This window comes from Syzygium oleosum, unplaced genomic scaffold (genome assembly GCF_021117445.2).
Source record: "Syzygium oleosum isolate NSW1041296 unplaced genomic scaffold, Sole_v2.1 Sole_v2.05, whole genome shotgun sequence".
In the NCBI taxonomy this organism is placed as follows: Eukaryota; Viridiplantae; Streptophyta; class Magnoliopsida; order Myrtales; family Myrtaceae; genus Syzygium; species Syzygium oleosum.
In genome coordinates, this window is record NW_026607489.1 from 9,061,635 (window position 1) to 9,085,070 (window position 23,436).

Below are 23,436 nucleotides of genomic sequence, written 5' to 3' on the forward strand. Positions count from 1 at the left end.
TCTTCTCTCTCTCGTGACTTCGAAGTCGATACCATTCGAGTCATTGTGTATTTATAGTGCTCGTCTCTATTTCAAGCAAATCTTTTCACCTAGAAGAATGTGGGAGAAAAGGAGTGCAGCTACGTTCAGCTTGCGGGCCCATTAATAAACCCTTTTGAATCGACAAAAATCCATAGGAAGATTTGTTCTTTCTCCTCTAACTTGGTACAAGTACTACTTAAGCCGGAAAAAATACCAAAAAAGTCATATCATATTGCATTGGTACAAATTCAGTCTTAAATATTTTAATTGAACCAATTTAGTCTTAAATCATTTTACATTAATACCAATTCAATCCATCCGGCCAATTTAGACCGGAAATCGCTGACGTGAACACCAGCTGTCCTACATGGCACAACCGGCACTGATGTTGACATTTTTTAATAATTTTTCCCTTTTTTTTTTTTTTCTTTTTTTCCTTTTTTTCCTTTTTTTCCTTCTCTTTCCTTTGGCCTGTGGCCAATACTCAGCCATGGCCCGCAACCAGCCACAGACAGGGCTAGCGAGGGCATCACAGCCCTTGCCAGCCACAGGCGAGGGTCACCCTCACCGAATCTAGCAAGGGCTCGACCCTCGCAACTTGGGCGAGGGCCGCCCTCGCCGAATCTAGCGAGGGCTTGACCCTCGACCGCGATGCCCTCGCTGGCCATAGGCCAAAGGAAAGAAAAGGAAAAAAAAAAAGAAAAAAGAGAACTATTTTTAAAATATTATTTAAAGAAGTCCACATCGGCACTGGCCGTGTCATGTAGGACAATCGGCATCCACGTTAGTGATTTATGACCTAAATTGACCAGATGGACTGAGTCAGTACCGATATGAAAAGATTTAAAACTAAATTAGTACCAATGCAATAGATTTAGAACTTTTTTTATACTTTTCCCTATTTAAGCCTGCTTCCGTGTAGCAGCATTGATTGTGCCATAAATCGAATTTGACATACAAGGATAAACATCGCACACGAAAACTTGTAATTTCTCGTACCAACACCACCCTTGTGTCCCGGCAACGATGTTTTTGCACAACCATAGCCAACCGCACCTATCAGAGACCAGGTCTGACCAGAGCAAATGGATATGATAATGATCAATCCATGGTGTGTTGCCGGATGACGTGTAGACTAACGTGCATATCTTTGATATTGCAAGCTTCACATCACTGGGCTGCTGGAGCTGAGAATGGAAGCAGGAATGAGCTTTTCCAATAGTTGATCAGACAATTAGGAGAAAAGTGTCAAAAAAATCCTAAACCTTTTGCATTTGTACCAATTTAGTCCTAAGCCTTTTTTTTTTGTGCCAATTCAATTCTAAACATTTTGCATTGATGCAAATTCAGTCCTAAACTTTTTACATTGGTGCCAATTCAGTCCTTCCGACTAATAGCTATTCACTTGTTGAAAAACTGAATTGGCACCAATACAAAAAGTTTAGGACTGAATTGACACCAAAAAAAGGTTTAAGACTAAATTGGCATAAATACAAAAGGTTGAGGACTTTTTTGACACTTTTCCCGACAGTTTGTGGGACATTATGTAAGCGAATGTTCTGTCTAATGTTCTTGTAAAGGCAACAAAGATTCCACTGTGGTCTTAATGATTTTCAGGATGACTGCAAGATCTTGTCAAGCTTAAGCGTGCTCTCTTTCCATTATCCTCACTAGGTTAGCTAAGTAGGTTCCTCTCAAGCATGAAGACGCGATAAGCTTTCTCGAGGAAAGACGCAATGTGCGGTTTTGTGTGGTGAGTTTAGTGCTCGTTCACATCAGGTTGTGCCATTGGTCTTCTCTATATGGACTTGCCAATTCTTCAAAGGAATTATGGCACGAGATATGCCGGTCACTACAAACGCACTGTGTACATACATGCGAAAAAAGAAAATGTCATGATTCAGATCAATTTTCGAAGGTGACTTAGCGTGATGGTATGATTGTGCGGTCGAGTCATCGACCATTAATGGTTCATGTAATTTTTCGTGCGGATGACGGGAAGAGGATATAAACGATTCGTGCAAATTTGATGGCATTTCACTCGATTCCAATTGTCACTTATTCTACTTGCCAAAGGAGTTCCTCACACGTACGTGGTTAACACGTGTTCATCAGCTGTTGATTAAGGAAACCTTGCCTTAATTGTAATTAGTATGGCTTGACTTTAACATGTACTGGCGCACTTTAATGCATCCTCGATATCCATTGTCGGGTTGACAATGAAGCTGAAAACGATAGGCGGGTTACTGGATCAGATCGAAGTTAGGCAGCGAAGTAACAACTCGGACCCGACTTTTGGACCTTCAAGAACTCTTGCGAACCCAAAAGCAATCAAAAGGAGACAACCCGAAAACGATTACCAATTAATGACTTGAAAGAACAGTCGTATGCTATTTGAATTCAGTAAATCACGCAAGACTGATATCATGTTAACCGCTGATATGCCATTCACATGCTTCCTCCAATACTGAGAGACCATTCGGAACCCCGAGATCGAAGCCATTACGGGCACAACAGATTGAACAAGAAGACAAAAGCGTCACACTTGCCGACTTCGCATAATTAAATGACAGATCGGGACATCATATGACCCAGTTTCTCGTATAAACTAATTTTATGTAAAGCTCCTGGCCCGTGAAGACTGTTCCCTCTTTAATGAGGCCACGCAACCGAATGCTGAGTACATCTGGAGAACACAGGAGACATCTTCGAACGTGTGTACGTGTGTATCTGTCGAATGTCCGGCAGATACTGAGCAAAATGGATTTTGTTCCCCAAGTGTTCCCGAATCATGGCGTGAGAGAGAAGCTAAGGGACATGATTAGTCTCTTTTTGCACTGATTGCCTTTGGCTTAGCGAGACGAGACACTTTGTGATGGTTGTGCCGTACCCGATACTCCGACACCCGAACTCAGATTAATAAAGGCCATGCTCGGTCCCTAACGCTCGAACTCTAGTCCCAATCCTTAGGCCCGAGTCCACAAAGATCGTGCGCAAGTCCTCGGCGCTCAAACTCGAGTTCTTGGTTAATGAAATATTTATTCTTATAAAAATATTTTTTTTAAATCAAATTTTTTGTTGTTTTGAATTCTTTCTTTTCTTTTTTCTTCTTTCTTTTTCTTTTTTTTCTTTTCTCTTTTCTTTCTTTTTCTTCCTCCGCTAGCCATGTGCCTCCACAACGGCCGACAGCCCGGCGACCGGCCAAAACGCAGGCCAGCAAGCTCGAGGCTCAGCTATTCTAGGTGAGCCCAAGCTCGACCAAGGCCGGCAAGCTCGTGGCTCGCCCAAAGCTAGAGCTTGCCTGTGGCCGTCACCGCCAGAGGAAAGGAGACGGGGATGGTGGCAAGGAAGAAGAGGAGAGCCAGAGAGAAAGAAGGAAAAAAGAATAAGAAAGAAAAGAAAAAATTGAAACGAAAAAGATAAAAGTAATTTAAAAATAAAAATAATTGACAAAATTTGAATTTTTTTAGGAATTTTCCTCTAGAAAATTAAATCAGATTCTCCACACCAAACAACGAAAAACATTTTCTAATTGATTTTTAAGTTTCAGCCAAACACCACAAAATAAAATCATTTTCCTAGAAAACGACTTCCTAGAAAACATATTCCATAAATGGTAAATTTTTTACAAAACAAACGGACCCTTAATTTTATCCAAAAAAAAACGAACCCTTAATGAGACTTTCTTGTTTTGAATATTCAGTTTTTTTATGCAAAGTGAATTTTGGGGAAAAGTACCAAAAAAGTCATAAACCTATTACATTAATACCAATTTTGTCATAAACCTTTCAATTTGACCAATTTAGTCATAAACATTTTCGCATTAGTACCAATTCAATCCATCCGGCCAATTTAAGCCGAAAATCATTGACGTAGATGCCAGTGATCCTACGTGGCATGACCGGCACCGACGTAGACAAAATTTACAATTTTTTCAAATTTTTTTAGTTTTTTTTCTTTTTTTCTCTTTTCTTCTTTCTTTTTTCTTTTTCTATACACTGTTGGCCGGCGAGGTCGCTGGCCGACCATCGCCGGCCATAGGCTGGTCTGGACGAGGGCCTCTGCGCCCTCACGGGCCACGGGCAAGGACCGCCGCACCCTCGCCCAGATCCCGGCAAGGGCCGAAACCCTCACCTGTTGGGTGGCGAGGGCCGCGACGCCCTCGCCCGCCACGAGCGAGGGCACGACGGCCCTCGCCCAGACTAGGTGAGGGTCACCGGCCCCTCGGCTATAGCTTGCGATGGTCGGCCTGCGAGGTCACCGGCCAACAGTGTTTAGAAAAAGAAAAAAGACAGAAAAGAAGAGAGAAAAAAACATTAAAACAATAAAAAAAAATTCCGAAAAAAAAATATAAAAAATTATAAATTTGATCCATATCAGCGCCGATCATGCCACATAAAACCGTCGACATCCACATCTGTGATTTCCCACCTACATTGGCCAAATGAATTGAATTGGTACCAATGCGAAAAGATTTAAGACTAAATTAATCCAATTGAAAGATTTAGAACTGAATTGGTACCAATGCAATAGATTTAGAAATTTTTTGGTACTTTTCCCTGAATTTTGATTGATTCCTTAGGATTTATATCTGCTTTTGCAAAGAAAGATATTAAATGCTCCATGCTCATGGTAACCCAACTCACATGAGCCGTTAAATCATGCAGACGTCAAATAAAACCTATAGCATCCGACGGCTCGTGTGAGTTTAGCTCAGGAGTCGAGAATACCCGATAAGATCTCTCCCCTTTTTTCACCGGCCCCGCATTGTGAAAAGTTCTTCAACCAAACAGAAAAATATTGTTACCTACCCAGAGTTCAGAAAAGTTGCAAAGAATCCTAATTCAACCACTGCTGCATTCCAAAGGGAAAGGAGAGCTCCTACGGTGGCAGTAAGAAGTTACAATCGCAAGTACTTCAGTTGCCGACTAATTACACAATTTACAGCTTATGATAGTCCAATATCCTTCAAAAATTTTTAAAAAAAATCAAAAAAAATGAAACCCAATTTAAAAAAAAAATAGGATAACCTACGAAAATATGGTTAAAAGAATTACATTCGATGACGAGAGTAAAAGCACTAAATTACTAGCAGCAACGACGAAATGTTTTGAGCTATGTCCAATAGATATACAAAATGCAGATTCCACCAGGACTAAGTCAACTTTCTCCACAAAGAACCCTTAGAAGCTGATAAGGACTTCACCTTGGGGAAAAGAAAACCTGCCTTAGGGGGGTTCCCATCAACGAGGGAATTCTCATAAATCTCTTTACACTCTTGAACAACCTGTTCGATAAGAAAATACCCATTGGATCACGCCACGGGAAATTTTCACGCATACATTTAGCGTCATGTAAAATCAGAACTAACCAATATCTGAGGATTGGAAAGCAGTTCGATTAAATGCGCAAATATGATAAAAATTGAATCTTAAAAGTTTCCCTAACTCCCTATGATTTTCCTCCAATAAAGCAAGGAAAGGACAGCAGAAGACAAACTTTCTAAGCCAGCAAGTTAATCGTTTTTTTTTTTCGAATATAACCTAACAACAGCACATGCACGAATAATTTACTGCTATGTCATTCTTCCTTTGGTTATTCGCTCAACCACGGACCAATCGTGTAGCTTGTCCATTGTGGACAAACTTTATGGAACACAATAATGGTGAATGGGGAAGCTCACATGCACGAATTAGATGCATTCATTATCACCAATTTAATGGTATAATGATCAAGAATCTGTGCTGCTTAAATCCAGAAGATCAAGACCTGAACCCTCCAAATTATTAGCTTTCTAGGGACTTGAAGAAAAACTGATTGCATTTGAAAGAACATATTCAAGAACCCTATATCAGCAGTCAGCACTACTGGCTCGACCCATAACTCAGCTGTAAAATGGGAACTCGCATTGTGTGTGGGAAAAAATTACGGATGAAGCAAAATGAAGAGATTGAAAGTGCGAGTAAAGAAATTTGTCTCCCTTCCTATTGGAAAGAAAGGAAAAGAAGATAAAGAAGAGAGAATTGCACTTTCGATTGTTTGTGAAAATAAGGAAAATGAATGGAAAGAATACTTCTTGTATGTATAATATTAACCTTCAGCTCCAGCTTTGTAAAGTTAGAAAAGGAAAAAGTGCGGGCAATTTGGTAACTTTGGGAGGTGTGATGATAGGTTCCCCATGAGAGAGTTGTTTTTCTTCTCTCCTCTCCTCCAATTGCTGTCTCCTACAAAGAAAATCAAATTCCCTCCCCCTTTTCTCTCTTTGATCTTTCTTCTCTTCTCCTGAACATAGTGGTAGAATCCATGTCCCATTCTTAAATGAGTCCCAATCCCCCTTCCACCAGAATAAACCAGTTTCAACTTTTTCCCCCCGGGCATAGAAGCAACAAATAGCCTTTGATGCAGCAGTCTGCAGTCAAAGTTGTTACCATGACATACGCTAGGTATCCTCAAATTAATGGTGCGATTCAACTACGCAACAGCTACTGAAAATTAGATCATTGGAAGGGAAACTTCCAAATGTCAAAAATAATACAGCACAGCAAGAGAAGTGACAGATTTCAATATCTGCCTAGTTGCTTTTCTATTCTCTCGTGTTCATAATTGGATGACCATCCATAGAATTATTTTGAAAGCACGTCCTCTGTAGTTTGGCTTATTTGTAGAGTAACCAGTGGCACTCTGTTTTCATTCCACTCACTTCCAGAATTGGTGAGACCTCTGCACTAAATATAGATCCGCATTCTTTTAAAATCAATATTTTCAAGATCTACACCGCCTATATTGACCTAAATTTATTTACATAATTGCAGCTTGAGTTCCTAATATTATCTTTCACCAATTGCACTTGCTTTTTCACTATTTCATACGTATTTGTACGACAACCATTAGAGATGATTGCATTGGGTCAAGAGAAGCCATGATGATCTTGTAGATATTGATTATGACAAAATATGGACAGAGACCAAACAGAGGAGCCTCTCTTAACAAGTCTGGTAAAACAAGGGACTATTCTGCTAAAAATATAGTATGGAGATCACTTCGCAAGGACATAAAGTCGAGAGTTAAGGCACAACTTGCCAAATTACATTAGAAGCATGAGAAATAAATGAAGATAAGTTCCAAAGGATGTTTTTCTTTCAAGTTGCAACTCTTCCTATCTTTCTACTGTCCTATATTTCTAAGGTAGGTAATTCTATGCGAGAAACTTTGACCACTTTAAGTTGCAAACTGAGGGCAAATAATCAGTTCTCACTTCATCAGATTATTCACGTAAGATTAATCGCAAATAGTATAAGTCTAGTAGTTAATTCATTCTCTTTAGATGTCTACCCTGCAAACCTTAACCAAGACAAGGAAATCAACAAACGCTGTCCCCTAATATCTCAAGACAAATTAACTGAAAATCTGCACATACCTCCTTAGCATCCTTTCTTGGTATCCCTTCTCGGAGTCCGACAAGCTTCTCGACCACCTCCGGCTGTCATTAAGGAATGAGAATATTGCACATAAAAATCATTAGAAACCTTCAGCAAGTTCAATACACATCATTGCAGACTAGAAGCAAATCAGCAAGTTTCTGTTCTAATATCACTTCATAAAGCTTTGCATTAAGAAATAACAAATCAAACCGGGTTCTCCGACTACGCTAAAATAAAACACATGCCGAAGCAACATACCGGGCAGTCAGGCTGATGTTCAAGAATATTGGTGTAGATGAGGGTGAAAGTATCAAGGCTTTCAGCAGATGCAAGTTCTCTCAAATCACTCAGTATTCTGACTCTGTTCTCAACTTTCTGTAGCAAATTTCAAAGACACAACGGAATGGAAGCATTAGTGAACAAAATAATAAAATGAAGATGCAACTACACTACAGATTATAGATGTATTTGACAGATTGAAGTCACACTTACCGATACATTTATGTACTCTCTAAAGAAGTCCATCAGAACCTCTTCATCCAGCCTCATCCGTTCGATGGTTTCTTCCTTGATATAATTTCTCTACAATCACAACCATTACCACCATCAGACTACAAGGAAATCACACCAGAAGCATTGTTCATATTCATGTAAAAATGATCTAGCTATGGACAATGCCCAGATGAACCTTTCCAGGATGCTGCTCCATCCGACAGGAATTTTATTTCCTAGATTAGTACCATGGAAAAGCATATTAACATAAGAAAGAGACAATGCCAACCTGTGTTAAAAGATGGTCAACATAAACAACCACTGTTTCTTCCAAGCAAGCTTCAACAAACCTCCTAAAAGATCTCTCTTCGATGTACCTTGAGTAAATAGAGCAACAAACCAGCACAAGGTCACCTTGAAAATCAGGCCCCATCACATGATGATCTTCTAGATATGAATGACAAGTAATTGTTTCTAAAGTAACATGACTAAAATAGGCAGCCATTAGCACACTTACAACAAGCAGACAATTCATCAAAAGTTATTAAACAACACAGCAAACCCATCAAAATACTCATCATTTATCCAATATATTGAGATTAGTCGCACGTCAATGTACTATGCTTACTTAACAGAAAACCAAAGGTGCTTTGATTTGGAGCATCTCATGTTTCTGCATCAGATCAAATCATCATTCATCTGTCTTACCAAGACTGTGACCTTAAGGAACTGAAGAAAACGCTTCGCAATAATCACCGGTGCATTCAAGCAAAGGGAAATGCTATTGGACACCACCAGACAAGAACTTGACATTTATATTACCATTGTCTCTTTTTCCATGAGTAAAACAAAACAAGAAAGAAGCATGGACGAAAGGAAATCAGTTAATCTGATTAAAGCGAGTTTGATCTTAACAGAATGGACTCTGAGTAGGAACAACTGAGTACAATTGAAGGAAGGGAAGATAGGTGGTTAAAGGCAGTATGATGTCAAATGAGCAGAGGAAATGGATCACAAGAAGGACCTAACTGAATGGGACAGTAAGTTATAGTTATAGTATGATATTTTGGTCATTGATCAATAAAATAATGAGATCTCGTAATAAATAAGAAAATAACTTAGTATTATTGTTATTTGGTTTAGTTTGTCTTTGTTTTTCTCTTTGTCCTTTGATAATTTCTATGTACCAACAGTTTCTCTTTGAATTCATTATTTTTCATAAAATATCTTGTAACTTTTGAAACCCACAATTTCAACCAAACATTCTTTACTTGAAAATAAAAACAACAATTTATTGTCCAGAGAGAAAGCAGTGTATACAGTTGGTATAATAACAACTCAAATTTGATCAACTGTCACACTTTGGACATTTTTTCCTTGCATCAAAGTTGGGTTGTATACAGTATGGTTTATAAAAGTCTATATAAGTAAATCCGTAACATATTCTATTCCTTTCAAAAATCTTTGTGAGATGGATGATGTGTGCATTATCTTGCAATGTTTCATCACCTTAAACACTCAAAAGCATTCTTGATTATTACATAATTAATAATCACATAAATCAAAAGTATATTGCCGACAAATTAACTTTCTCCGCAGTATTGTGTGGGATCTCATGCTAGTATAAGCATGAATCCGCCGATAATGCTTAAAGCATCCAGCAATGCTTAAAGCATAGCGAAACCTATGTACTTTAAAGAAAAGAAACACCGTAGAGCAACACAAGCTCTAGTCATGAGACCCGTGGATAAGAATTTGATGAAAAGAAACTCCTCTTAATACTGCACTGCATCGCATTATGTCAAGTCAAGCATCAATACTGGATGCATGCCAATGGGACCCTACAAATAAGTCTAATGGCGGTTCTTAGATTTCTTTCAACACCTTTGCATCTGATACAATAATTCTTTGTCCACAAGTTCCACCAATGCAATCCCTTCTATAGAAAACTAAGCCAACCAGCCTTATGCTTATTTGCTATTAAAGTAAAGCCCATCGTTTGTCGATGGGGTTTATGTGAGCCTTATTTTCATGTTGTCTCTCTCCAGTTATTGGCTTAAGATTTTGATTTGAACATTCTAAAATGGTATTAGAGCCAAGTCTCGTCTCAGATTTATTTCACGTGTCAGGCTCCCCGTTCATCTATTCTGCGTGCCGTTCGCAATCCGATTTGCGGGTAAGAACGGGTGTTAAAGTATCCCACACGCTTGTCTAGTGGTTTATATGGTCCTTATATTTATGTTGGCTCCCTCAATTAATTGGTTTAAGCTTTTGGGTGCACTCTAACAATTGCAAATAACAGCACAATCACGAATGGAGAACAAAATCAGCTATAGCAAACTAGAATGCTGCTTATATCCAAGCTAAGTGCAACACAACTATCACAATCAGCAGGGATCTCACAAAAGACGCGATATTTAACAAAATTCAGTGGAAAAATATTTGAGTAGCTCACTTCACTTAGATAATGTTTGTTGCATCATTTTTTTCCAAAGAATAGAAGAAAACAATTACTGCTTTGATGTTGCTGCTCGTGCCCAGACAAGATAAGAACTACTTCACTTCGACAATGTTGGAATAAGCTCACTGAATCATATTGACCTATTGGCTCTCAAGAAGAGTCAAATTGGGCACGGCAAACCATTTTTTGTGCATTTTAGGTTATCCACTACATATGCATCTGCTTTATACAAATGGAGAATAATGACTTTTATTCGTTCTAGTCCATTTAATCCAGTGATTTAGTCCATATATCATTACATATTTGCAGTATAAGAATACTTTCAATGACCTATGAAATAAACAATTTCAGGCAAGCTCAAACTGAAAGAACTTACATTTTTACATCTGTGAAATAATCACCAAATGTGGCCACTAAATACTCAGTAACCTGTCCTTCATACCACTCTGAAACACAATCATGAGAGTACACATAAATATGAAAGCATAAGCGATATAATTTGAAGGATACATCAACGAGGATTTCTATTCAGTTAATAAAGCACCAGATCTCCCAAAATTACCAAAACAGTTACAATAAGTACTACAGAGCAACGGTTTGGCCAGCCATGCAGTTAATGAGATTTGACAGTGGCAGCGAGGAAATTAAACATGCAGAGGAAATGAATATTTTAAATAGATAGCAGCTGCATGAAGAGAAGATTGAGAGATGACAAATGATGACAAGGCTCGGAGCATCTACAAGCTAGTCTTGAAATTAGGATCACGAAAACCGAGACTTAAATGCACCAACAATAAGAAGCACCTATACAAAGCTAAGGGTTTGAACTGCACCAAGAGGAAGACGGTGAAAAATGCACAAGAATCAAATTGAAAAAGACTACTACAATGAATATAAATCCACTGTTGGAGTAAATTGAATTGATAAACTGCTTCGACACAAAACCATTTAGAGAGTTTGTCAAGATAGGAAACCCAAATTCACAGTGATCGCTAAGCACAATGCGAATAAGGCCTGCTGAAACTAATTACAAGTAAAAACTACAACTTTCAAAATGGAAACAGTAACTTTGACAAGTAAAATTTGTTGCATGATATGATTTGTGAAATGAAAAATAACAAAAACAAATTCCAAATGCTTAATTGAAAAAAGTAACATTTGATAGATTCATTATGATAGTGGTGACTACTTTTCGCACCAGAAGCTTGATATAGTGACCCAGTAATTACGCAAAAAAAACAGCTTAAACAACTTAATAATATTGAGAACTTTCAGCAAACTTCAAGATAATTGATAGAAGTTCCCAGTTTATGTTGCCTAACATGAAAAATCGGCAGACAAGTCCACTATACAATCTCTCATCCCCCAAAAGAAAAGGTAAATCAACTAGCCCCACAAGATACTCCATGAGGTGAATAGGAATAGAGTACACAAATGTTATGGTACATCTGCAATGCTCTTCTGCACTGAGAATTTCTGGGGTCTGTTTAGATGTCCAAAAGTTGCTTTGTGCTATCCACAAAAGTAGTTCTTTCAAAACTAATGCATTAATTACAAAGAACTCTAGCTGTCAATAGTAAACAGTAGATATACAGTTACAAGATAATTTTGAAGGGGTAGAGTGTTCAGTGCTAAATAATATTCAAACTGAAAAATACTACAAGGAAAGGTTAAAGCAAAAGGCTAAAAGTAAAAGTCACTCAAACATACAGTTATGCTGCGAGTAAACATTTTGTAAAGTACATAATCAAGCTGATATATTCATTTTACCTCTCTGATAAAGCTTAACAAGCAGCTCTTGCACTCCGGGATCTTCAAATATAACACTAACAGTTTGATGGACAGCTTCCTGCCATTAACTACAAGCCTTCAGTTGGCAGCTTCAGAAGTCCAGAGAGATGCATCACAAATGCTACTATACCCACAGTAGCAGGGAAATTAATCGTAGACTAGACTTATTCTAAGATATGTTGAGTGATCTAAAAGAATCCGTCAAGCACTAGTCAAATAGAACAGACAGCCTAATATCAAGCTCCTGGACTAGTTACGACAGTTCGGTATGGTTATATGTCCTAGTATCAGAATCAGTAAATACTGATGCCGCACAAACATCAACCAGGTAGACATACATAGCAAATAAACAATTATTCTAAGGTTGTAATACAAGGGTAAATGTTTATACATGGCAGGCCATACACTAATTTTCCTTTTTATTTATTTAATTTTTCCACGATATTTATATTATGATGGTTTGGTGTGGTAAATGTTTTGCACTGGGATGTGATAGTGCTAAGTGCGACTTCGGGTGAATTTTTTTGTATGCAAATGCACGCTCATGCCATATCGTATAAACATGGGTACGTGACCTCAACGGAAGTGTTGGGGTAATATTATTAATGAGCATCAGCATACCTTTGCTACCTCCAGAAAACCTTTGCATGTGTCTTCAAAATTGACCTGTCAATGCATTGAAAAGGTTAGTAATTACCAGAGAATATATTAATGCAGATACAATACATCTTTCATGCACTAATTGATATGGATGCAAGTGCCTTTCATTGTGGGTGCATAGTACCATAGTGCCAAGATTAATCAGGTCATGTTATACTTAATATGGATCTACCATTCTTCAGAAGAATGGCATACCCTCAGTTACTTTCAATGTAGTCATGCTGGAGTATATCAATATACGCAATTCTAAATTTTGCTGGTGAGCTGGCTGATGTAATGACTATCATGGTTGAAATGCTAAAGGATTGATCACCTGTCTTGTGTTCAATTCTTTCACATTGCATCTGGCAATACAACCTTCTAGGCACAAGTTGATCTGCTTACAACTTAGATAAAGCACTTTTTCCCCCAACTTCTGATATGAAGGTATATGCAGCCAATATGCTAACATTTTTAGAAGATTGACATGGTAATGACCATTGGAACAACATTGAAGTATAAAACCTACACTATCCCTAATATTGGGTTAAAACATGCAGCATGGAGATGAAGGCAAACCTGCTCTGCATAATTTTGTGGAAGCGCTTCCATAGTGCTGTTGCTTAGCTCCATTGCAAGGTCATAGCAGCGCAAATTGTTGTTTATCTGTTAGAGAGGAAAGGGAACCATAAGTTCTAAAACACAAGCATGTAACAACATCTGGAGAGAGGAGAAAAGCCATTTTCTTTAAAGGGGACCAACCATCGCACATAGTGATTCCAAGCCAATTTCAGAAGCCGGTTCCTCAAGTCTCTGTCTTTCTGCTGATTGAAAATCAATCATAACCTGCAGGAAGAGATGAAAAAAGATAACATTTGCAACATCTATAAGTCACTGACTATGGAAAATTTTGCTCACTTACACAGCAAAATACAATAAGAACACATGAAGAACAGAAAAGCATCCAAGATTGAATGCAGGATAGGGATCATTTTGGTGATAAACCTAATGGCATTAATGTTGAGGTGAACAAACCATTGAGACCAAAAGGGAAAACCTGAAATATGATATGCAACAATAGCAGGTTCCTGTCCAACATTATGTAAGTTCACATGGTTTTTGAGTGTAGGCATAGCACAAAAGTCACCGACTGCCATTATCCCATGTACATACGAGTCTCCCATTATCTCCTTACTTCTTAGTTGCGAGGAAGTCAAGATACCTAATGTCAGTATCGCATATCTATGCCAGCTCCTATCAGGCCCACATAGTTTTTATTGACTTCAATTTATCTCTCTCAAACACCAATTATCATGCTTTAGTTCTGCAAGAGTAACAGCTACACTTAATGACGTCTGTCTCAAGGTGTAGACAAAGAGAGCGCAAACATACGCTCCTAGTAATCTAAGAATAATCACATGTCTAAATAGTCCAAATGAAATGATAATCGCTTAGTTATGCATGCCTTACTAGAATGTCTCAACCAGAGATTGTTTGAGATGATGACCCAAAAAGAGAGACAAGTCATACCGTGGTTGCACAATTACATATATAATCACTTAGTTATGCAGTTGCACAATTCCAATATCTTTCTTTGGACTGTTTCTTGTCCAACTTGGGCTGTAGAAAGAAACTGCAAAGAAGTGACACTAAAGCAACCAATTTAAAAATATTTCAGCCAAACTTGCCTGAATAACAGCCAAAGCAATTCTGTATAGCATTAGATCAGTGCTATTGTCTCGGACAGTTTGAACTTGCTCTCCTAGAATCCTGAACAAATCAACAGCAGCTGGTGTATACAACTTCCCATCTTCAGTTTTCTTTGGTGGATGCTTCTTATCAGCCTCAAGAATATTCAAATACCATTTCTGGAAAGATACATAAAGCAAAACATGATTCCAAGATGAAGTGGCTCCTAAAAGTTAAAAGGACTAGTTCAATCCAAAAATAAGGAGTGCCAGACATAAACTCACCCGTGTAGTAGCTTGCATTCTTTCAACATATGAGTTCATAAGGGGATCCATGGAACCACTCTCAGAACAAACTTGTGCCAGGGACTCATCGACACCAAGCCCAATCAGATTATCTTGGTATTCAACTACCCAACCAGTTACCTAGAAGCATTTCATTAGCATCACAATCGACTAATGAAAGAATAACAGGTGATTTGTCCATACAAGTCAAATCACAATCCCCCCAAAAAGAACGTTACTTGCATTGAACTCCAAAGTAACAAAATGTGGAATAATATGACCCCTAAAGATTGCAATGGCACTGAACTACCTTCCCAATATGTAGTGTATTAATCAAGAGTTGTTTACGATCAAAAAGAAAAAAAATACTGCTAATTTCCTGCATGAAATTACAAACAAGTGTTTCAACTGAATGGTTAGCATTTATTTCCAAGTAGACTATCACATCTACCTCTTACGTGTTCTTGGGGGTCAAGGGAGGGGGCAAGTATAGTAACTTCTTCAGAAGTTTGATTTTACCGAGGTTGCTGGAAAAGATCACGAGATTCTACAGATTGATTACCCCAAATTTTACTACATTGTCCTATCGTCATTGTGCAACTGCTTTCCCCAAAAAGAGTGCCAAAAAGGCATCACTTCATAATTAACCAACCACCATTCACAAACTGAAGTTGTTGCTGGAGATTCCTTAATCCGTTGAAAGTGTCGGTGACAAAAAATAAGTACTGATAACAACTGTCTGGCGGTAACTAATATTCACTAAGGCCAGAAACTTAAAGATAGGTAATAATATTAAGTGCTGATTGAGATACCCTTTCTCAAAACTAAAGCATTCTGCCGGTTTCTTTAAAATTTGACACTACGTAGCTGGAGCAATAAAAATGAGATTTGGAATTGGAAGACAGAGTCATATCAAATTTCAGTTATTCTTCTCTTCTTTGAAGAAGATGCAACAAAAAATTTCTTGAATTTATTAAGTTAAGCCTCACTTGTTCAACGCTTTTCAAACAATGCAATGATCTATTGCCACATCCCAAACTTTAGGGGCATATGCTACAATTCCCATATTTTAGGGGTTTTGCTGTGGATCACTCAAAAAGCAAAGACGTTCATCACACCAAAAAGACGGCAGAAAAGATAAAAAGACTGTTTGATTTAGCCTTTTTGTCTTTGGCAATTATGTGTATTTGGTGGGGGAGGAGAGGTGGCAGACAACTAGAACTCCAGAAAATGTCAATTTTCTATGTTTCTTAAGCAAAAAATGATAATTTGATGCTAATAGAAAAGGCATGTGATTGATCTTTTTGCAGAGAATATATGAATAACTGGAAAAATGAAGCTTTTTCGCATACTCGTTGGAATGAAGAAAGTTCAATTTAAGGCAAATTGTTGTGTCCTGTCTTGAATATGAAAACAAAGGAACATGCATAGGATGATGTCGCTGTGCATGAGAAAAAAGTACCTTCAATATCTCTATATTTGTTACTTCATTTGCCCGGTCGCTGAGCAATCTAAGCATCTGAATGAACCGCTCAGTATACAAATTCACCATAAGCTGGAATATTTCATATCTGCCCATAAGACAAAAATAATGACAATTTCTCTATAAAAGGACATCACGGAAAGAGAAAGAACAACAGACTTGTAGTTGAAACACTTTACAGAGAGCAAGTAGAATCAATTTAGATGTATGCGGAACTAGTTTTTAAAGTATGGGGAAAAAAGGCAGTTTTGCACATGGATAGATTGGTTTTGAGGCTCAGTGAATATAAATAGCACCAGAAATAAAAATGTATAACCAGCATGATAAAATCATACATATGTGTCTGGGGTCACATGCAAAAAGGTGTCAATTTGATCACAAAAGTCCCGAGCACACGAATCATAACTTTGCAACCAATGGCCTGATACACAAGAAAGCAACTGAAAATCTGGCAGTTGAATCTGCACATGCTATCTGATCAGAGAGACTAAAAGGTTTCTGGTGAAGAATACAGGTCACATGTAATCTCCTTACCTATACTATTGATTTTACATAAAAACCGAACCTCAACAGTCAAAACAGGATCAAGTTAAAATTATAAATCAGAGTCTTTATATTTGTTAGTTGGCCGTGAAAAAAACATGAGACCTTCAAGAAGAACCATTGTAATCTCAACAAAGAAACATTATAAGAGGAAAGATAATTCAACATACATGATACCTGACATTCATCTTAATAAAGCAAAAGTTTTCAGATCTTTTAGTCATACTTGCAATGATCTGGTACTCCAACTCTCATATCAAAGGGGGGTACTCAAGTCTATCGGACACGACATAGTGTAGGTGTGTATGTGGGGACACTACATCTCAAGCTCAACAATTGCAAGTCCATGTCCTATTGCAGAACTGTGCAAGTTTTGCTAGTGAAAATGCACTTGACTTTATGTTTTCATATAACAAAGCTGGGTCAAAAATATACGTGTAAAGAATAAAGTTCTGCCATTCAAGTTTTCTAGATTTATACAACAAGACCACTTATCCTCATCTTGATACATAGACAAGTCAGGCTGTGATCCATACCCCAATATGCACCAACTTTAAGATTGAAAAGATGTCCTAACACAATCATCAAATTAAATCGACCATAATAGTGATCAAGATAAGCTAAATTGTTATAACACAAACCTTGGAGGAAAACAGGGAGCCACATAGTCATATATATCCCCCAGCTCTTCTCCAATCTCCACATGAAAAGGAAGCGTCAAAATAACAGTTAAAAACCAACTCAAATATGAAAAATAACAGAAAGAACACTTCTCATCTGAGCATGGCAACATTATAAGCAGGCTACACACATCACCAATGATCTCAATAATAATCAACTGAACAAGGACACTTGTTTGGCCAAAAAGGCCCTTATCAAGTCTGATCTCATTAGGTTAAGCAACTCCAATGCTGAGATAAGCAAAACTTAGCTAAGCTAAAGATCATGTCATAAGATGAACCTATCAACAAAACAGATCAATAGAATTATCAGTTCTTTGATTGAGCAGATCAGTTTAGCATACCATACGGGCTTCTTCCAGTGCTGCTTTCAAGTCCTCAAACACAAGCTGATGGACATCAGACAACACAATAAGATATTGCACAGCTGAAATATTTGAGCATCTCTTCTTTCTTAATTACAAAAGACAGGCATCTTGAAGTACCACTGTCAGAAGCTTGTTGAAACGTTCTTCCACCGTTTTTCTGATCTGCTCATAGCATTTATCCTTGTACCCTTTTCCCTGAACCTTCAACTTCTGCTGTGTAAGGTTTCGGGACGAAGCCATTGAATTGGTAGATTTTCTGCAAGCAATGAGGAAACAGATACCTAAATGTTATTAATCACCATAATTGTTACAAGAGTACAAGATCCTGTTGAATCAAGAAAAATTGCATCTAACTTGATATATCAAAGAGCCAATACTGTTTTAAGAAGACCAAAAAATGACAATACTGGAAGTAAAACAGATAATATCATTTAAAAAGAGTTACTTGGCACTTCTACGTGGATTTGCAACTGATGCCATTGCACCACCACCCTCAGCCTCAGCTGCTTCCTCAGCAAGTTGTTGGTCAAGGATCTCTTGCATTTCAACAACCCTATGTGACATACATCAGTGAAAGAACATCATGGCTTCAAATGAAGAGGTAAATTGCGTAACAAATTGGAAAGAATCACAGCTCATTGCTCTTGCTCGAGAACTTTTGTGTCTGCAACATGTTGCACAAGAACCTGCTTCATGTGCACCTACTATTACAATTTCTATTTACATATTATATTAGATTGGTCAGCTTTCTTCTTGGCCATCATATTAGATTAGTCAGTTTCACGTTACTATCGATTATAAGTCACGACCAAATCTTCCCAACAAATTACTCTCGGGTTATCATAAATCCATGTTGAACTGATTGTCTGAAATATGCAGCAAGCCATAGCAGTCTTGCCACCAAAGTGCATGACAGAAAAAGATTACAAAAGTGATATAATAGGAGGTAACAGCCTTAGATCAAAAAAATTGACAGAGCATGCCCTCCCGGAACATACCTCAAAGCACGGACCAAAGTTTGTGGGCTGCAAAAGACAATGAATAAGCACATCAATTCTAGATCAAAGAGGTATAGGATGCGATGTATATATGTTCGGTTCTTGAAAACTGAGGAATACAAGCAGTAATTTGTCAGCAAAGGCATCTATTCCTAGGTCCCGTATGCAAAGAATCTTCGAGGACGTAAACACAGAAAACGCCTCTTTGTTATCCTTCTTTCTCTCTTGAGGCAATTATCAATACATCAAGTAGACGATATCAAACTATCTTCCAAATATAGAAAGCCTATAAATTCATGCAGGTGATACATCAATGCAATCTTGTGGAACCTCCAGGGGTAATATCTTTAATATTTTTTCCCATTTGATTGACCTAAAGATCAACAGTATATTTGGAGTGAGTTCTGGTTTTAGCTTTAGCTTTTAAGTTTTACTTTTAGCACGTGGAACTTTTCATACAAACTCCTTATAACATTGGAAGTCATGAAACTCATGAGTACGCACAGTAATTTGTCAGCAAAGACATCTAAAGATAGTATTAAAAAATTCTAGGTCCCATATGCAAAATGTCCTCAAGGAGGTAATAGAATCACAGAAAAAGCCTCTTAGTTATCCTTCTTTCTCTCTTGAGGCAATTAGCAATACATCAAGTAGCTAATATCCAACTATCTTCCAAATATGGAAAACCATATTCTCCATTTAAATTCATGCAAATGCTACATAAATGCAGCCGTATAAAACCTCAAGGGATGACATCTTTTTCTATTACTGGCGATAATCTTTTGCTATTTGATTGACCTAAAGATCAACAGTATCATTGGAGTGAGTTCTGGTTTTAACACATGTTACTTTCATACAATACAAGCTCCTCAAATCCTTTAAGGCGTATAATCACTAACATTGGAAGTCATCTAGAATTATTCCATAATTTATTACCAATCAAAACATCTTTCCAGTTATTACAGGAAAGCAAACTACAATAGTATTTTGCATCATATTATAAGTTTCTATAACTAGTATCCAGCATCAATCAAATTCATCTCCTCCATTAGCCTAGCCAGAATGGGAACACATATGCTTATCCAGCAGAAATGGGAAAAGCAAGATAAGAAGCGGAAACATCATCATTTATCTCGTTCAGCCACGATTAGGAGGAAACTCGCCACAACCGTCCAGACCAAAAACCCTTAAATGTCTCATTTAACACAATGTTCACCACACTAATGCATGTCGAACACCTGGTCAGAGTCAAATAGCAAGCCAAATGGAATGATAGTAAAATCCATTAAGCCCACAATATATCAGGCAACACACAAACTCTCAAGTGCACAAACAAGTGCAACTTCAAGTAATTAGCTTAGTACAATTTATATGAATTGCGAACATGAGCAAGAAATGCATGAATAACCCCCAGTCCCTGGTACAATAGACTATCCGCAGAGCATAAGAAGTCTTTCTAATATTTAAGTAAAGGAGGCCTACCTCTCTTTTGAAAGTTTATAAAAGTTAGAAATATGGTCCCATAATGTCTTCTCAAATGTCTCCCATGTGCGATCTACATCTTCAAAATATTCTCTGGTATTAAAAGAGGAAATCAGAAAAATCATTGCATCATAAGAAAGTCATTCAACTGACAAATAAAAGAGTTGCATGCCAAAACTATTTATGATTACAAGTTTCCCATCTAACGAGCAATAGATAAGAGGAAGAGAGTCGATCCTTATCTCAAGGACCAAACACAACTTACAAAAATTTTCTTGTGATCAGCATAACTTAGAGAACCCTTAACGTAATAGCAATCATCAAGAGTGTGGCAGAATTGAATAACATAGAGTTCATCAACTTCTTAAATTGATTGCTTTGAAATGCCTATGTCAACATTTAACAAAAAGCAAGCAGCTTCCTTATTTCAATATCTGACTATATGGGCAACTAGAGCTTCTTTCTTTTTTTGCAAACTGAAATGGAATGATAACTAAGATTGAAGTACTTGATCCTCATCCCCAATAGAAATGATCATTGAAAAAAAAAATTCCAGACCAGAAAAGACATCTGAAGTTGTAGCTTTTGACTATTATTTCCTATATTTATGTTAAATATCCATGATGAACAAGAGAATGAAAGACAACCTCAGTCTGCCAACCTCATCTCTATGTGATGCTGCCGCAGCCAACGCGAACCTTCGCTTCCCATCTAAAGCAGTTAACCTCTTGAAAGTTTAAATGAGCAAGTAAGTACATTTCCACATAAAATCAAGTCATTGCACTTGAAACTTATTGAAAAACACTAACTTCATAAGTGTTAATCAGCTCTTTATCATCACTCAAAGAATCCCGGGCCTCAGCTGCTTCAACAGAAATGGACATCATGCCCTCTATATCCTGCATTAGACCAACAAGTCCGTCAGTTAGCCAATAACTATTGAAGGGATGGACAAAGGTCCAAAGACACCAAAAAATGCAGATTGATAACGATTGACGACATTTTGGTTCTAGTACAGTAGCCATCCTTGTATTCTAAATGGATATTTAATGACCTTTAGTGCTATCCAATCTCACCTACAGGTTATGTAGCAGCAATATATATTTATTTATAGAGAAAATAAGCTTTCCGTAGTAAAGCTATTATAGGAGTAGCTCAAGCACACACGCTATTGGACAACAGCCTTCTAAAAAAAAGATTATTTAAACTAATTACATCCATCACTGAGATGGCAAGTAGGAATATGAGGTAGTAAAAATTTTGCGAAACCACAACCAACCGATATAAAAGCACAGGTTGCTAGATGGATGCGTGATTTAGTGTTTAACTGTTGCAACACTCCATGCATAGGCTGGAATTTGGCAGGAGACTAAAGCGTGGAAATATACAATTAGGGAGGCAAACAAAAAGCCCGGAATGTTGAACTTGAGACCTCTTACTCTAATACCTAAAAAAATTTGTGAGGCCACTGCCACATGCTCCAAAAGCAAAAAATGTTGGATGAAGGCACAATCTAATAGTTGTGACAAAGGTTAAACTCAGTCTTTTAATAGGTAAAGCAAAGGAAGAAGAAAGTCTTTTGGCTTTCGTGACTTCACTCTCATTAGACCTTGGAGTCTGGGAAAGGAAAAAGAATCAACAAGGTGGCTGCCTGAGTCCACAAATGACAACGATTGACAATCTGCTCGTTATAATGCCAAGAAAAGGACTGACCTTCAGGGTTGTATTTAAGTTGTTCCTGGTATTGCTCAGAATCTTTATTTGATCGTGATTCTCAATCAATGTTTGACATTCTTGACATAACCTGATACAAGAGCCCAACAACCAAAGGCATGAAGCTAAAGATACACTGAAAAAAGTACGAACTAGCCGATAACGGACACCAGGAAAACCGCCAAATCTCTGCTCTATTTGTATTCCAAATATGGTAATAGACAATCTGTTCTATCTGCAAAAAAGAGACTCCATACTGTTCAATAGAAACGAAGTTCTCCCTCAGCTGGTTAATAGTCTTCTGAGATGAAGAAAGGGACTCGAGCCCAGTCTGTGCCTGCTCAACCTGTGATCAGCGGGTGGAGCATAATCAGCATATGCTCAACTACACCACAGACCCCATTATGACCCCAAATGACAACAGAAAACAACATGAGGCAACCAAAGTGAAAGCAGATCACGTATATGAGAAATGTACCTGCTCGGCAACCATCGTACTGAGCTGTGCATCATTTGCCTAGCAATGTGGAAGACAGCAACGTTATTTAGCGAAACAACGCAACCAACTCGCTCTCGTAAACACTAAAGGATTTCAAAAGGGACGAAATCACCCGCCCAAATCGAACGAGCAGTTCAGAATTCGGAAATTCGAGTTCCGCGGATCACCTGTTGTCTCGCGATGTAATCGGCTTTGATCGAGGCGATGGACTGCAAGAGCTCGGGAAGCGGCAGCAGCTTGGCGACCTCGCGGACCGAGGCCTCCTTGGCCTCCACGCCCAGATCTTCCGCCATCATCTTCGCCGATCAATCCCGCGAGGGCTGCACAGCGACGCGAAGCTCGATCACGACGCCGGAATCGCAACCGAAACGACCGGCCGGCCGGCCGGCCGTCGCCGGAAGAATAGAGAAGGGGGAAAATTCAGAGAGAAGATTACCATGAAATCCGAGCGTGGCTCCGAAGCGGAACCCGAACGGCAATGGCGGTCTTCGAGGGGCGACGTTGAATCTTCCCGGTCAAGTCGAAGCGAAGCTTGGATCTGTGAGAACTTGGGCGCCGGTCGAATTGGGAAAAGGATTTGGCTTTTTGCAGGTCGGAGTCTCGCGGTTTCGGGGAAGATATGAGAAAGAAACTATATAATTCTCGATTTTTTGTTTTTTTTTTTTTTACCCTCGATTTTTCTGTCCCTTTTGGGATGCGCAATTTATTGAAAATTGTTTTTGATTGAAAACAAGCAAATTACCTTCCAACGTCTATTTGTTTTACAAAAAATTCTAATCAATAGCTAAAATTAATCGTTTATATTAATAAAAAATAATTTTTTTATCGATTTATATCTAAAGATAAGTTGGTCATAAATGTCAATGGGTTAA

At 38.1% G+C, this 23,436-nt stretch overlaps 1 protein-coding gene across 3 annotated transcripts; it reads right to left on the bottom strand.

The window, feature by feature from the left end:
* Window positions 1-4,861: 4,861 nt before the first annotated feature.
* Window positions 4,862-23,184, bottom strand: LOC115681685 (exocyst complex component SEC6). 3 transcript variants are annotated; one of them, XM_030605708.2, is made up of 26 exons: window positions 23,001-23,184; window positions 22,732-22,884; window positions 22,544-22,582; window positions 22,323-22,411; window positions 22,066-22,156; window positions 21,162-21,251; window positions 21,000-21,079; window positions 20,353-20,445; window positions 18,871-18,897; window positions 18,318-18,425; window positions 17,990-18,128; window positions 17,849-17,893; window positions 17,466-17,521; window positions 16,261-16,369; window positions 14,799-14,939; window positions 14,514-14,693; window positions 13,588-13,671; window positions 13,405-13,491; window positions 12,808-12,852; window positions 12,166-12,244; window positions 10,772-10,841; window positions 8,224-8,311; window positions 7,935-8,024; window positions 7,701-7,817; window positions 7,439-7,501; window positions 4,862-5,308 (listed from the first exon to the last, which is right to left on the bottom strand). In XM_030605708.2, the coding sequence occupies exons 2-26, from the start codon at window positions 22,858-22,860 to the stop codon at window positions 5,177-5,179; spliced, it is 2,271 nt and encodes a 756-aa protein (XP_030461568.2). In that variant the 5' UTR covers window positions 22,861-22,884; window positions 23,001-23,184; the 3' UTR covers window positions 4,862-5,176. The 3 variants fall into 3 exon arrangements, with proteins under 3 accessions (XP_030461568.2, XP_056167485.1, XP_030461569.2); XM_056311510.1 differs by lacking the exon at window positions 22,544-22,582; XM_030605709.2 differs by lacking the exons at window positions 22,066-22,156; window positions 22,323-22,411; window positions 22,544-22,582; window positions 22,732-22,884; window positions 23,001-23,184 and having other exon boundaries at window positions 21,000-21,077.
* Between the last annotated feature and the right edge of the window lie 252 nt (window positions 23,185-23,436).